The sequence below is a fragment of the Opisthocomus hoazin genome, chromosome 22 (genome assembly GCF_030867145.1).
Source record: "Opisthocomus hoazin isolate bOpiHoa1 chromosome 22, bOpiHoa1.hap1, whole genome shotgun sequence".
Lineage (NCBI taxonomy): Eukaryota > Metazoa > Chordata > Aves > Opisthocomiformes > Opisthocomidae > Opisthocomus > Opisthocomus hoazin.
In genome coordinates this window covers 6,664,166-6,677,822 of record NC_134435.1, presented here as the reverse complement: position 1 = coordinate 6,677,822, position 13,657 = coordinate 6,664,166, and the positions used below count along the sequence as shown (strand labels likewise).

Sequence of the window (13,657 nt, the reverse complement as noted above, 5' to 3'; positions counted from 1 at the left end):
GTGGCTGCAGGGGCAGAGCTGGGGGTGCAGGAGTGGGTGCTGCCAGGGTTGCTGGGGGACATGGGTGGGGGTGTGCTCCAGCTCACCACCATCTCTGTGGTTTGAAGGAGTCCACCCTCGGGTCCCATGGCCAAGGGTCCTGCATGGCTCCCGCAGTCCAACTCGCTCCGCCTTTGGCACCCCCCTTCCCGGCACGGCAGATCCAGGAGACCAGCTCAGCGGATATTTGTTTTGCCTTGAGTCCAGCCAGGTCTTTTTTCTAGTTCAGTCTTGTTCAAACTGCCCCAAAAGCACCAGGCAGCTGGATTGCCAGGAGGACTGAAGGAAGGATCCTACCAGCTCCACCTGAAGCACCATAGGAAAGCCATCGTCCACCACCACCCTCTCCTTTCTGCTGACATTAGGACCTTGCTTTGGGCTAAAATACCAGAGACCAGACTGGTGCATGTTTCCTACAAGAGAGCAACACTACCTAACCTATGGTTTTTACATAGGAGAGAGCCGACCAGCCCCTTGGGAAGGTCCTGGTGCCACCTCACCCAGCCTTGCTGGCCGCCCCGTTGGTTCAGCTGGGGACCATCATGTCTTTGGGAAGGGGCTGCCACTCTTCAGAGCACGCGGACCGGCTGGGCTCTGCTGCATAGTGCTTATCTCTTGGTGTCTATAGCTGGTGAAGGGGGTTAAGGCATGAATTCCTCCTTGATCGTTAGCGGAGAAGAGGAAATGAGGTTTGGGGCGCTGCTGCTGCAGAGGCCTCCGATGGGTCCCGGTGTGCCGACAGCGGGTGGGGTCGGTGTGGTGGTGCTGGTGGGCTGGCTTTGCTGCTGCATCTTCTTTTTGTTCACCTTCCTCTCTTTTGCCCTCCGATTCTGAAACCAGATTTTCACCTGCAGAAAGACAAAGATGATGATGCAGAGATGGGGATGAATGCAGCCAAGCATGATGACCCTCAAGGTCCCCCTGGGGCAAAGGGAGCATCCCAGAGTTTGGAAGAGAAGACAGAGATGAAGAGCAAGGCAGAACCACCACTGCCTGCTTGGGCTGCAGCCCTTCCCCTCCCCAGCCCCATCTCCACCCGGGACATGGTTTTGCCGGGGCACCACAACACTGACCTGCCGTTCAGTGAGCCCAAGGGCAGCGGCCAGCTCGGCTTTGCGGCGGATGGTGATGTAGCGGCTGTAGTGAAACTCCTTCTCCAGCTCCAGGCGCTGGTGGTCCGTGTACACCACCCGGTACTTGTCTTTCGTCCTGGTCTTGCCTGGCAGAGAGAGAAGAGGGGGAGTGAGCTGAGAGGGGATGGAAAGGAGGGGTAGGATCATCACTGAGGGCATGGAGGAGCTACACAGCCACCAGTGGAGACATGGCAAAGCCCCAGGGATTAGTGGAAAAGAGAGTTGTGAGGGTCCTACTGGATTTAGGGCCCATCCTGGGTAGCACCAGGGTGTTTCTCCGTCTTGAGAAGCACCTAGGCATTGGGGAAATTGCTTGGTAGAAAGCGCAGGAGAGATTTAGAGGCATCCTGAGAAGATGGACCACAAATCCCAGGTGCCATGACACACTGTCCCCAAGAGGAGCAGAGATGTAAGCCCTGTGGTGGGCTGAGGACAAGCTGCCTGCAAAAATACAGCCTGGGAGGGCTGAGGGAAGAAGCCCAGCTCTTTGCCTAGAGTGGACTCAACCCTAATCAGACATCAGAGAATCTCCATACAGCAAAACCCCAACCCCCAGGCTGCAAATCTGTTTCTCAACCAACTCAATTTTATTTTTAAGGCTGTGTCCCCCCTGCTTCCCAACTGCAAGGAGAAGGGCTTTCCTAAGCCACTTCTTCTGCTGAAAGATGAATGTAAAAGCGTGTCAGAGGCAGGACAACCCATGGCCACGGCACGCTGCAAGTGGGAGAGGGGCTCCCTCAGGGTAATTTCCCTTGCTGTATCCAATGGGATGCCAGAAGGCAGCTGGCTTTCTACTAAATAAGCAAGAGGCCAGCAAAGGTCCAGCTCCTGCCATCGAGCAAACCATGTGTGGAAGCACATGAGTGTGTGCCCATGCGTGGGTGCACATGGGGGTCGGGGTGGGCACGGGAGGCATCTCGCCCCGCTGGTACTTGACTCCAGTGCTCCCAGGCACAAAAGCAGCAGCCCCGTAACTCAAGTTAGCACACAATTTCCATAACTGTGTCACTCTCTGTGTCCTCCTGCCATTGCTCCTGGAAGTAGGTGCTGGCATGGGCTCAGCACAACGTGAGTGGGTTGATGGCCGAGGGTCCCAGCATGGTCCCCAAGCAACACCGAAGGGAGGACGGTAGGAGAACAGCAAGGCTGCAATATGGTCAGGAATAGCAACCAAATCTTCCAGCACCAGGGCTGGGCTTTAGCCACTAGCTGTGTTTGAGGGATGCGATGAATCCAGTCATTGCTTTAGAGAGCGGGGAGCCCAGCTCACCCCAGGCTTGTTTGGAAGCGAACACCTAATCCCTTGTCACCACCACCGAGAACAAACCAGCCTCTGGCCACACAGGGTGACTCTGCAGGTAAAAGCAGGGTAAAAAAAGGTAATTTGATTGAGCAAGATGTGTACAGGAGATGTCTGCAGACACGCGGCTGAAACTCAGCGATGCAGTACGCGAGGGGTCTACGGCAGCATTGCAGGGTGCTATTAGAATCATAGAATCATAGAATGGTTTGGGTTGGAAGGGACCTTAAAGGTCATCTGGTTCCAACCCCCCTGCCATGAGCAGGGACATCTTCCACCAGACCAGGTTGCTCAGAGCTCCGTCCAACCTGGCCTTGAACACTGCCAGGGAGGGGGCAGCCACAGCTTCTCTGGGCAGCCTGGGCCAGGGCCTCACCACCCTCATGGTGAGGAATTTCTTCCCAATATCGAATCTAAATCTGCCCTGTTCATCTCCTCTTCGGCACAGTGCGGGGCTGGAGCGATGCCGGGGGTGCCTGGCCCACATGGGACCCCACGCTCTCCCCTCGCTGTCCCATGGGGCCCCTGCCCATCCCAGGGGGTCACAGCTGCCTCTCACTGCCCCGCAGCTGAAGGCTTCGTCAGCATCAGAAGGGCTTCTGCATCCCAGCCCAGGAGGGACCTGCACCGAATTTGCAAGCACAGCTATTCCCAGGGAGTTACAGAATAAACCAGAGGCGCCGGCAGATATTTATGCAGGGTTTAGCAGCTCTGTGAGAAACCGGGCTCCCTCTGTCTGCTTCAGGCTCAGGGACTCCTACAAGTTTTTTTCTTTCTCTTATAAATATATCTTTTTTTTTTTTTTTTCATTTGAAAGCACAAACCTTTCAGAAGAGATAATGACTTAATAATTTTCTTATTTGCAATATTGCTGTTTGAATACCACTGCTCAGAGAAAAAATCATCTGGAAAGCAAAGGAATTGACAGATAAAGTAAAAAAAAAAATTAAAGAATCAAAAAATAAGGCGGTTTGTGAATACCACACATGCCATGAATTTCAGCAAGCGTTATTATTATTTCCTGCTTCAGCTGTAAATAGATCCATCACAGCTTGTTCTTTGTTATTCCCTCTTCACCATTCATCCTTGATGAAGCCTGCGCTTTGCCTCAGGTCTGGCAGACACCCGGCCGTACCGGCGAGCCGCTGCCGTGTGAGCTGGCCACCAGCCTCTCGCTGCTTCACATCAGGTAGCAAAGCCTCAAAGCAGAGGGCTCCCGACCAAGCCAGAGATGGAAAGTTATTCATCTCGACTAATTGCTGGTTTCGGAGATGTCTGCTGAATTCGGGAACGTATCGTGGGTGATTCACGAGGAAAAGGAAAGGACTCGCAAGAAATACTATTGACAATGAATAATTCCACTACCTTGAATATGAATGCTGGGTTACACTTAACTCTCTCCTGGAGACTTTTTATGGCTCTGTGAAAGGAAAGAGGAAATTTGGGAAGAGCCAGCCCGGCTCCTTATGGTGAGCCCTCGTACCCACGGGGAAACCCCAGCACCGCAGCAGGGAGCGCGGCCGAGCAAAGGGATGGAGGCGCTCCCACATTTCCAGGGAAGCCCATCGGAGGTGGCTTGGGCTGTCCCACGGCCGGGATAGCCCGGGGCTGCCACTGCTGCACTGGGAGGGAGCGAGGATGGAGTGGACGGGGTGCAAAGAGGGTGTTGGTGATGCCTCTTAGTGCAGCTGCTGGCCCCTTCTAGACCTGCTATGCAGTTACAGTTCTGCTTGTCCCCAGAAGACCAGCCAAAGGAACAGCTTGGGCAGCCAAATGGAGCCGTTTGTGGGACTGGTGGGAATGGTTTCGGCTTTGGGATCAAGGCAGGGCCAATGGCTGCGTGGGGAGAGGGTATCGTTACCACTGTTAATGTATAACCCTAATAGCACTCACCTGAGCTGTGATTAGATAAGGGAATAGCTTTAATGTGCTGTGCAAACCCCACAGGACGCACTCCTGAGTGTGCACACACACGCACTCGCACACACACGGGGGGACGGGGTCCCGACCCCCAGCCTGGATCCGCTCCCCATGGCAGCCCTGCCCCAGGGACGAGGATGCTGGAGCTCCTGCCCTGGACCAGGTCAGGAGCCTGCCAGGCGAAGGGAAAATCAAACCAGATCCCTGTGCCCACTGTCCCGGGCTCTACACCCTCGTGGCCATGGCAGAGGCTGCCAGGGAGGGGGTCATTCACCCTCTCCAGCCCTGGCCTGGCCAAAGGATGGCTTTCAGTAAGAACGACCCCCTAAACACCCTAACAGATAAGCAATATGGGGTGTTTTGAGGCTGTTGAGCCACTTCAGACATCGCTGGGCAGGGGCTGGTTCAAATCAGGAAGGAAAGAGGCTCGGGGTGGCAGTGGAACCCTGGGAGGAGGCAGAAAGTAGTGAAGGAGCAAGAGCCGGTGTACATCTTTTGGAGCTTTTCCTCAGTCCCACAGAGCAATGCACCCAGCCCAGTGTGCCCAGCACAGCTAAGAGGGGAATCAGGCGAGCTCCAAACGCGGCATCCCCATCTGTGAGACACAGCCCCCTCCTGCCACTCCACGAGGAGCATGGCTGCCAGCAGCCGGGAGCGTAAACCTCCACGCTTCTCTCAAGGTCTCCGTTTCACAGGTCAACGCGGCTCCAAATTGCAGCGGCTGCAAACCCTGGCTCCGTGGGAAGCCTCTACGCAGCCATCAGGGCTCTGATCAGGGCAGCTGGGGGTACGACAGCCCCGACCTGCTCACCGGAGCCACTGAGATGAGAGCCCACCGCCATGCCGGCTGCCCCGCGCCCCAGCCGCGGAGGTCCCCAGGGCGCAGGGACACAGGCGTGTGTCAGGGTGCTGGCGTGGGGGACAGCGATGCTGCTGCCAGAGCCGGCCGGCCCCGCGGCTGCTCGGCGGCTCTGCACGCCCCGCTGCACGGCAACTCCTCGCATGACTGGCGTGAAAAGCCTGGGCAGCGTGCTCCCGGAGCAGCCCTGCGCGGGCTCACCTACCCGGCGATGCTCTGGCCACGCACCGGCTCCGTCTGTACAGGCTCGTCTGCCCGTCCGTCTGTACCGGGTGCGTTTCCACACCATCTGATGGCGTTACAATATTTTACTACCAAAAAACACCAAGTGCGAAAGACCTGTCACCTGCGAGCACCAAGGAAAGAACTTGTCCTCATTAAAATGCTGCAAGAGGGGGTGCAAGATTGTCCCCCCTAGGTGGTTTCTTTCTCTCTGTGATAAAGCTGCTTTATTCTGAATGAGCAGTGTCTACGTGCAAAGAGGATAAAATCCTCACATCCCAGAAGAACCGGAGCTCTGTCAAGATTTGCCGTTCCTCCCCAGGGGAAAGCATGAAGGAAAACGTCCCCCCACCCTGGCATAGCTTAGGCAATGGATGGAGAAACTGAGGCACAGAAGCAGTTTCAAACCAGAGCAGAGTCCCAGGGTCAGCGCCATGGGCTCTGATCGCTGGTGGGACTCCCCGGGCAAGTTAACCCCCTGGTGCTCCCACAGCTGCATGGGGGGAAATCCCCCCCCACTGCAAAGAGAGGGGGGCAGCTGGCAGAGCCCTGCCCCGTGACAGAGACCCCAGGCCCGGGAGAGGGCCAGGGTCGGTTTCTAACGCTCAGGAGACTCCAGGCTGGCTGGAGTCAGGCTCATCTGGCAGCCAGATGTGCTCCAGCTGTGGCCACACAGAGGGGTCGATGCTCCCTCTGCCGAGCAGAGGCGATGGCGGCCGCGCTGCACGGTTGGGACAGATTGCGCCTGGGACAGACAGCTCCGCTCATTTCATAGAATCATAGAATCATTCAGGTTGGAAAAGACCCCTATGCTCATCCAACCATCACCCCACCCCCACCATGCCTGCTAAACCATGTCCTGGAGTGCCCCTTCTACACGTTTTCTGAACCCCTGCACGGATGGTGACTCCAGCACTGCCCTGGGCAGCCTGTTCCAGTGCCTGACCACTCTTTCAGCAAAGAAATTTTTCCTAATAGCCAATCTAAACCTTCCCTGGCACAACTTGAGGCCACTGCCCCGAAACTTGCTGGAAATGGGAACCCCAAATTCTGCACCGACAGCGGCAGGGGCTGAGCCCCCGACGCCCTCCTTCTGCCCCTCCCGCCCCACACTCGCCTGCTCCCCTCCTTTCCCCTCCAGCTCCAGCAGCCGCCCCAAAGCACCCACGCTCCTCTGTGGCCAGGGACGGGGGGATAAACTGGAGCCCCCTACCCTCCCTGCGTGCTGGGAACCAGCGGGTCAGGATTTTCACAAGCCTTCCCCTTTGTGTTTTGGTATCATCAGCTTTTTTTCCTCCGCTGCAGGAAGCAGAGGAGTGATGGATGAGAAGACCGACGCGGGGCGAAGGACCACAGCCATGTGGTTTGCTTTATCGCCGCCAGTGAGAAAGGAGCCCCTCCGGAGGGCAATCCTTCCCGAGACCCCTGCCAGAGAGCATTCCTCTGCAAAAGAGCGTTGGATTTAGACAACTGCCGGGTGTCAAAAACAGGGTGAGAGCAAACACCCCCTCGTACATATTTCGTATCGCTGTACTGCGGAGGGAAGGGGGTGCTGGATGAATCCTCACCTGATGGACCCTGCCAAGGCTCCCCCAGCTCTGCTCTGGGATGAAGAAATGGGCATTCTGGCCATCAGGGTTGAAGGCAGAACTGCTGTGTGCCGGAGGGTGCTGGGAGCCCCTCCGAGGAGCCTGCCTACCCTCCTACCCCCAGGGCAGCTCCTTGCGTGGCTGTTCAGCTGACATTGACCCAACTGGGGATTTCTTCCAAAGACTTCAGAGCGAACGGCGATGCTGCCGCGGGCACCCCACTAGCAATAAAACTTCATTCAGCTCGATACCTCACGCACTGGAAATGTTTCGCTGACAAAACCGCACCGCTTGTCCTGATGGCTTCCTAGTCCTCCGCACACACGGGATCCAGCTCTCCGCTCCCAAGAAAGCTTTGCCAGAAGTCAGAGCATGTGGCTGGGGGTTGCGTGCCCGGAGGTTGTGGGGCTGGCAGAGCCGGGAGGCAGAGGTGGGGGCTTGGCGTATGGCACAGCCGCGCAGGGCAGCCCGGCTGCTGGGAAGGGGGAGAAACGCCCGGGGGAAGAGCTGGATCCGGAGAGCGCAGTCTGGTGTGCGGGAGCACGAGCTGGTCCCGGCTGGGCTCCATGCTGCCGGCACAAGGCCAGATCTGCACCCACACCCACACACGTGGGCAAAGGCACCCTTCCTGCAAGCCTCATCATCCTCCCAGGAGGTGCAGACCGCAAGGGGATGAGGAGCAAGATGCCGGCGGTTGCAGCGAGCCAGTGGCTCCCCATCACAATCCCCGTGTTCTCGGGCGTGCAGCAACACGACGGATGCTTCGACCCCAGGAGCAGCAGCCTGAGACTGGGCGTTGGGGCAAGCATTTCCCAGCCCTGTAGTGATTCAACCCTTTATTTTGGCAACTGGCAGAATCCTTCAGTTGCTCCCATGGTTTTATAAGCGCCGAGCCGAGTGCTGCCAGCCAGGGTCCCGTGCCGGGTCAAAGACCACGGCAGCGCGGGAGGGTGAGGAGTGCAGGGGCGGCGCGTGGGCTGGAACCAGCCCGTTTCAGAGCTTTGCCTTCACAGAGCCCGGCGGCACAGAGCCCGCATCCAGCTCATCCGGATCGTCTGCCTGCCTGGATTTGGCCTGGCTGTGGCAGGAGGAGGACAGGATGGTGGTGGTGGTGCTGGCTGGGCACCGGGACTCGTCTCCCCCTTCGCAGCCCCATAGGGCTCAGCCCACCCTCACCACGGGGCTGCGCGGGGGAAGGGTCTGGCCCCTTATCCGGGCGATCGCAAAGCTAACAGCGGTGGAGTGGGCGTCCTTGAAGGGTCCCCTGTAGGAAACATCTGCCATTGGCCAGAGGTTTAAACTGTCCCTCTGCTAATCCTGGGGTATTAGCCAGCCAAGCCCATCACGTAGGTACCGCTGGTGCTCCAGGGAAGCCCTTTTTGTTCAAAGAAAGACAGTTCTAGGAAAGTTTGGAAGGCCTGTACCTTGGCCAGCAGGCTAAGCAGTCAACAAATCCCAGCTGGGGCCAGGAGCAGGTTGTGGGTTAATAATTCAAGAGAAGAAGACCGATGGGGCCTGATGCACGCATACACCGAATGTCTCACGGGAAGCGACCGTGTCCCAAAGAGGAGTCCCCCATGTTGGGGCTGACCAGGGAAATGCACCGTCCTCCAGCTGCGACCGTCACCCCAAAACGTACCGTACATGCCATGAATCCTGCCTGTCCATGGAAAACACCTCTGTCTCATTAACAGGGCTTTTGCTCTTTCCTCCAACTTTCATGGATCTCACCAGGGCTGAATAGAGTTGGAAAACTGAGCTGCAAATAGTGAAAACCGAGTTGGAAAACCACACACCCAGCAGATCGCCACTCGCTCATGCTCGGAGCATCACTATTTGCTCTCCATCACCCCGAAACCTAGCCGGGCACCACGGGCACTGACACCACGCAGAGCCCCGAGCGCATTCCCCTCCCCAAGGGATGCCCCAATTGCACTTTCACTTGCAATATTTAGCACTGTGGGCCCCGGCTCAATTAGTGACCTAAAAGCCAGACCCGAGGCAGTATCTGAGGATTTGCATAACTAACGAGCAGAGGGTGAATTTCAAAGTTCAGCCAGCCACCGTTTCCAGCCACCTTCCTGAGCTTTTTATAGAGCCGGGGTGCAATTCACAGGGAAGTTTGCAAATAATTGTGAATAAGGAGGAAGCATGAGGCTCCGACACGCTGCTCGTGAAGATTTTATGAGCAGAAAAAGAGGTGACATCAGAGAGAGAAACGAGGCCTGGGGACATCTTCTAGCTTGGTTCCCTTTCACTCCCAATTTCCAGTGACCAGCCCTCCAGTGTCGCAGTCCCTTCTGCTGCAGGGTTATCTTACTTCAGCCAGGTGAAGCACGTATGAATTCAGCAACAGGTACATAAAATCCTCCCCCTACAAAGCCTGACTCTGCAGTGAGTCACTGGGAGATTTCTCCTTGGTTTTTCTCAAGCTCTGGATCGAATTTGCAGAAGCCCCCAACACACTCCTATTCCCTGCATAACGTTTTCTCTTTTACCACTGCACAGCTCTTTCCCAAAGGCTTTTCAAATTGCGGCCAAGAGCTGTTTATACAAGGCAAGACAGAGAGGGAACCTCAGTTTACAATCCTCTGAAGTATTATGATTTATAGCATTCGCAATGAAACTGTTGATATTTATAGCAAAAAGTCCGCACATCCATTTCCTATTCCCACCGCAGTGAGATGGGTAGTTAATCAATCCAGACTGATTAAACTCCAGTTTATTGATTTCAATAAAATAATTCATCTAAAAAATTCACCCTTATCTATGTCAAACCGATCTCCACCTTGCTCTCTCTTTCAAGCTTAATGGAGAGAGGCTTTTTTTTTTTTTAAAGAGCAGCTCTGGAAAACACAGGCTGCCTCCCACCGTCTCCCAGCACATGGTCCCACAGCGGCCAAATCCTGCAGCCGTTGGCACCAGCAGTGCTGGGCTTAGACACAGCAGACACACAAGGACAGGTCATTCATCTGTAAGTGCCTTAGAAGGGGACCTCGCTGATCATCCATCCTGTGGAAACACCACAAGAAAGGGGCTTTCACACCAGCACCCATCCCTGCCTCGCCAGGGCTGGGCTGGGGCAGCTCCTCCTCTGCATGCAAGGAGAACAAGGCTGATTTATTTGTCCCTTTGTATGTATTTAATCTAAGAGATACAAACTAAGCAACTAATGGTATTTTTCCAGAATTCAATCAACTCAATTGCCGCCTAACTCAATCAGAGGTACTTTCAAGCCCCTGTTTTATCTTGGCCCCACTGCTGGGTGTAAAACCATGCCTTGATCCGGAGGAGAGGTGTGCTGATGTCTTTCTCCCCTCATTAATTTTCCCTCCCACCTCTCTCTTCAGAAGAAACCGAGATGTTCGGACCTACAAAACCTGCAGAAGTGACCGGGTCCCAACTGCATGGGGGGAGGGGGGGCTGCAGGATCACACCCCGCTTCCAACCCCAGGCAGAGGGAAGCACCCAGCCCCAGCATGCCTGTGGGTCTCCATCACTGGGTGTGGGGGGAGGTATTTTTTCCTAAATACGTATGTTCAGTGCTTAAAATGGGCCAGGGAACACCAGCCAGCCTCTCCCCTCCTCTTTCCAGAGCAGGGCTGGTTTTTACCATTTATCGGGATGTTCTGCCTGCTCCACTGCAGCCACTGGTCCCACTGGGACATCCCCATCCCCATCCCTGCCACACGGAGCCGGTGAACAAGAGGAGCTATTTTCCATGCTGGAAGACCCCAGGCACCTCTGCACAAGCCTCTTGCACGAGGGTCTCTGCAGGGGGCTTGGCCAGTGGGGAGCCAGAAAGAAGCCTAAAATTGGAGACACTTGGCAAACAGGGAGCCCTGACCCCGACGCCGGGGATGTGGGGCAACCAAAAGAGAACTCGACCCCGAGAGATGCCCAGAGCCACTCCTGCAGTGAGTTTGGCCCCAAAAGGGCTCTGTGGAGGTCACGGGGCCGAGGAGAGGGGTGGCGGGTCCGGGCAAGCCCAGCGGGGAGAGGGTCCCGCTGCGGGCAGGATGGGTGCGGGCTGGGCTGGTAGTGGTGGTCGCAGCCTGGAGGGGAAGATGAAAGGGTGCGGGCAGGGCAGGACAAAGGGCCCCGCACCTCACCTCGCTGCCAAAGGAGCCGGCCACCATCTCCATGACAAAGCGGAGCCCTTGTCAATTTGGGCTGGCCCCAAGGGGGGATCTGCCCACCGCCTTTGAAGTGGGCAGCAGGGCCCCCCCGACCATCGCGGGCAGGGGGCTGGGGTCGCCCAGACGCTTCCCCCCCCTCCGCCTCCGGGTCAGGAGTTCAGCAGGGACAGGACACCATGCGGACAGGACCATGGGGACTGCTCGGTGCCCAGGCCAGCGGTGGGCACGGGGGCGAGGGCACCCGCTCACGCGGCGCACGGCACCCACACGCTGCGCACACGCGTGCCGCGGCCGGAGCACCCTCCACGTGGCACCGTCCCCAGACGCACCGCGCTTTACCCACACACCATGCGTGTGCACACCCCGCACCTTGCACACACACCGCACGTGCACACACGCCACACCTTGCGCCGTCCTCAACACGCAGCACCTTGCACGCACACGCTGAGCAGGCAGCATCCCCCGCGCACGCTCGCTGGCACTGTCTGTACAGCAAGCCCCATGGACACGCTGTACTTAGGGCGCCTTGCACACGCACGCAGAGCCCACAGCACCTCACGAGCACTGAGTACAACTTATGGACACACACAGAGCACACGCAGCACCTTCCCTCCTCAGACAGACGTATGGTGTCTTCCTTGCACCCATACACACACGCACGCAGCACATCTTGCACACGTGTATGCACAGCCCCTGTACATGGCTACATGCTGGCTCCCAGCTGCAGCCCCGCACGCTCACCCTTGCACACGCGTTGCACCCGGGCTCTGGGATCCCGGGGGTCTCCGGCTCTGCTCATCCCACCCGGTGGCAGCAGGTGAGGGCACAGGTGCAGGGGCAGAGACCGGCCGGGCAAAAGGACTTTCCAACCATGTAACCCCGGCCCCCAGCAACGCGGAAGGACGGTACCCTCCTTGCCCATCCTCAGCCCCTGCCACCTCAGCAGCAGGGTCCCCTGCTCTTCGGGGACCAGGAGCCATGCTGAGGGCAGGCCAAGCGTGCTGTCCCTCCTGGCAGTCCCCGCGCAGGGAGAGCCACGGAGCAGGATCCGGCCCTGCGGGACTTCAAGCCCAGGGATCCTCTGCAGGGAGGAAGGTGCAGGGGTGCAGGGCTGGGGGTGGGGGGTTCCTTACCGCTGTTGCTGGTGCTGGGAATGCTGCGCCTCATCCACTCGTACGGGGTACGTCGCTGGGCGCTGGGGGAGAGCTGGGGGACCGAGCCGCTGATGGGTGGAGGCAGGAGTCCAGAGCCCGGGGGCTGGATGGAGTTAAAATCTGGGGGGCTGAATCCAAACTGCCCCGGGCTGGCGGTGGAAGGCGCAGCGGCGGTCCCGTAGGAATGCCAGTCCTCCTTGGCAGGGGTGTAGGGAGAGCCCCAGGCGGCTGCCGGCTGCCCGTGGTGCGGGTCGTTGTTAATCCCCGGCACATGGTGGTAGCTGGCGAAGTCCGAGTACTGAGGAGGCCCCGGCACGTAATTCTGGGGGTTGAGGTTGAGGCCGGGATGCCGGACGGGGCTGGGATACATGTTGGTGTCCTTATCCAAAAGATAACCTACATACATCTTCCCCGGGCGGCTCCGCGCACATGCCGGGTCGGGTTCGGCGGGGATCGGCCGCCCCTCCTTCGCCGCCGCTCACCTGGGCGCCTTGGGGAGCTGTGTCCCGGGGCCAGGCACCTCCCTGCCCGCGGGCTTTTATTGGGCCCAACCTCTCGCAGCATTTGCATTGAAAGGCAGGTTTGCATTTCAAAGTGCAGGAACCCCAGCGGGGCGAGGGGGGCCAATTCAAGCCTCCCGCCCCGGCTGCTGGGGGGTCGAGGCGGTGGGTGACCCCCGGCAGCACCGAGGACCCTGCGTCCCCTCCGCTGTCACCGTCCCGTGGCTGTCCCCACACCACCAGCCGCTGTTGCTTCGTAGCAGCCCGCTTTGGGGTCACTTGGGCATCGCCAGTGCCGCCCTTAAGGATGCCCCAAGGAGCCCACCCCGTCCTGGCAGCCGTCCGTACCCCAGGAGCAGGGTGCCGTGGGCTGAGCCCTAGTACTGAAGCCCAGCTGTGGGCAGGGGTCAAGATGCGCTGCGCCTGCCATCGACCCCGTCCCCACGTTGGGGGACACCGATCCCTCACCCTGCGGTGGTGCTTTCCGGCGGCTGCATCCGTCTGATTTGGGAAAGGGGCACTGGTGGGAAGGAAAGGCTCCGGAGCACCCCGCGTTTATTCCGTCTGGGGGCAAACCCACCCCTCCAACCCCACTGTCAAATGTCAGCCTGGCCCCAGAGAGCAGGACAGACGGACAGACAGACCCAGCTGTGCGCACTGTGGGCCCAACGGGGAGTCCCTGGGCTCTGGCACGGCTCCGAGGGGCTCGTGACCCCGTGGCCAGAGGAGTTTCTCGCCTATTTTCTCTCTCAAAGAAGCAAAAACATCTGCATATGTTTTCTGATAGAGAAAAACCAAGCAG

General features: G+C 58.0%; 1 protein-coding gene across 1 annotated transcript; it reads right to left on the bottom strand.

Moving 5' to 3' along the window:
* Positions 1-680: 680 nt before the first annotated feature.
* CDX1 (caudal type homeobox 1) lies at positions 681-12,761 on the bottom strand. The gene is made up of 3 exons (XM_009931757.2): positions 12,335-12,761; positions 1,113-1,258; positions 681-887 (listed from the first exon to the last, which is right to left on the bottom strand). Exons 1-3 carry the CDS (start codon positions 12,759-12,761, stop codon positions 681-683), a joined length of 780 nt encoding a protein of 259 aa, XP_009930059.2.
* Positions 12,762-13,657: the final 896 nt, after the last annotated feature.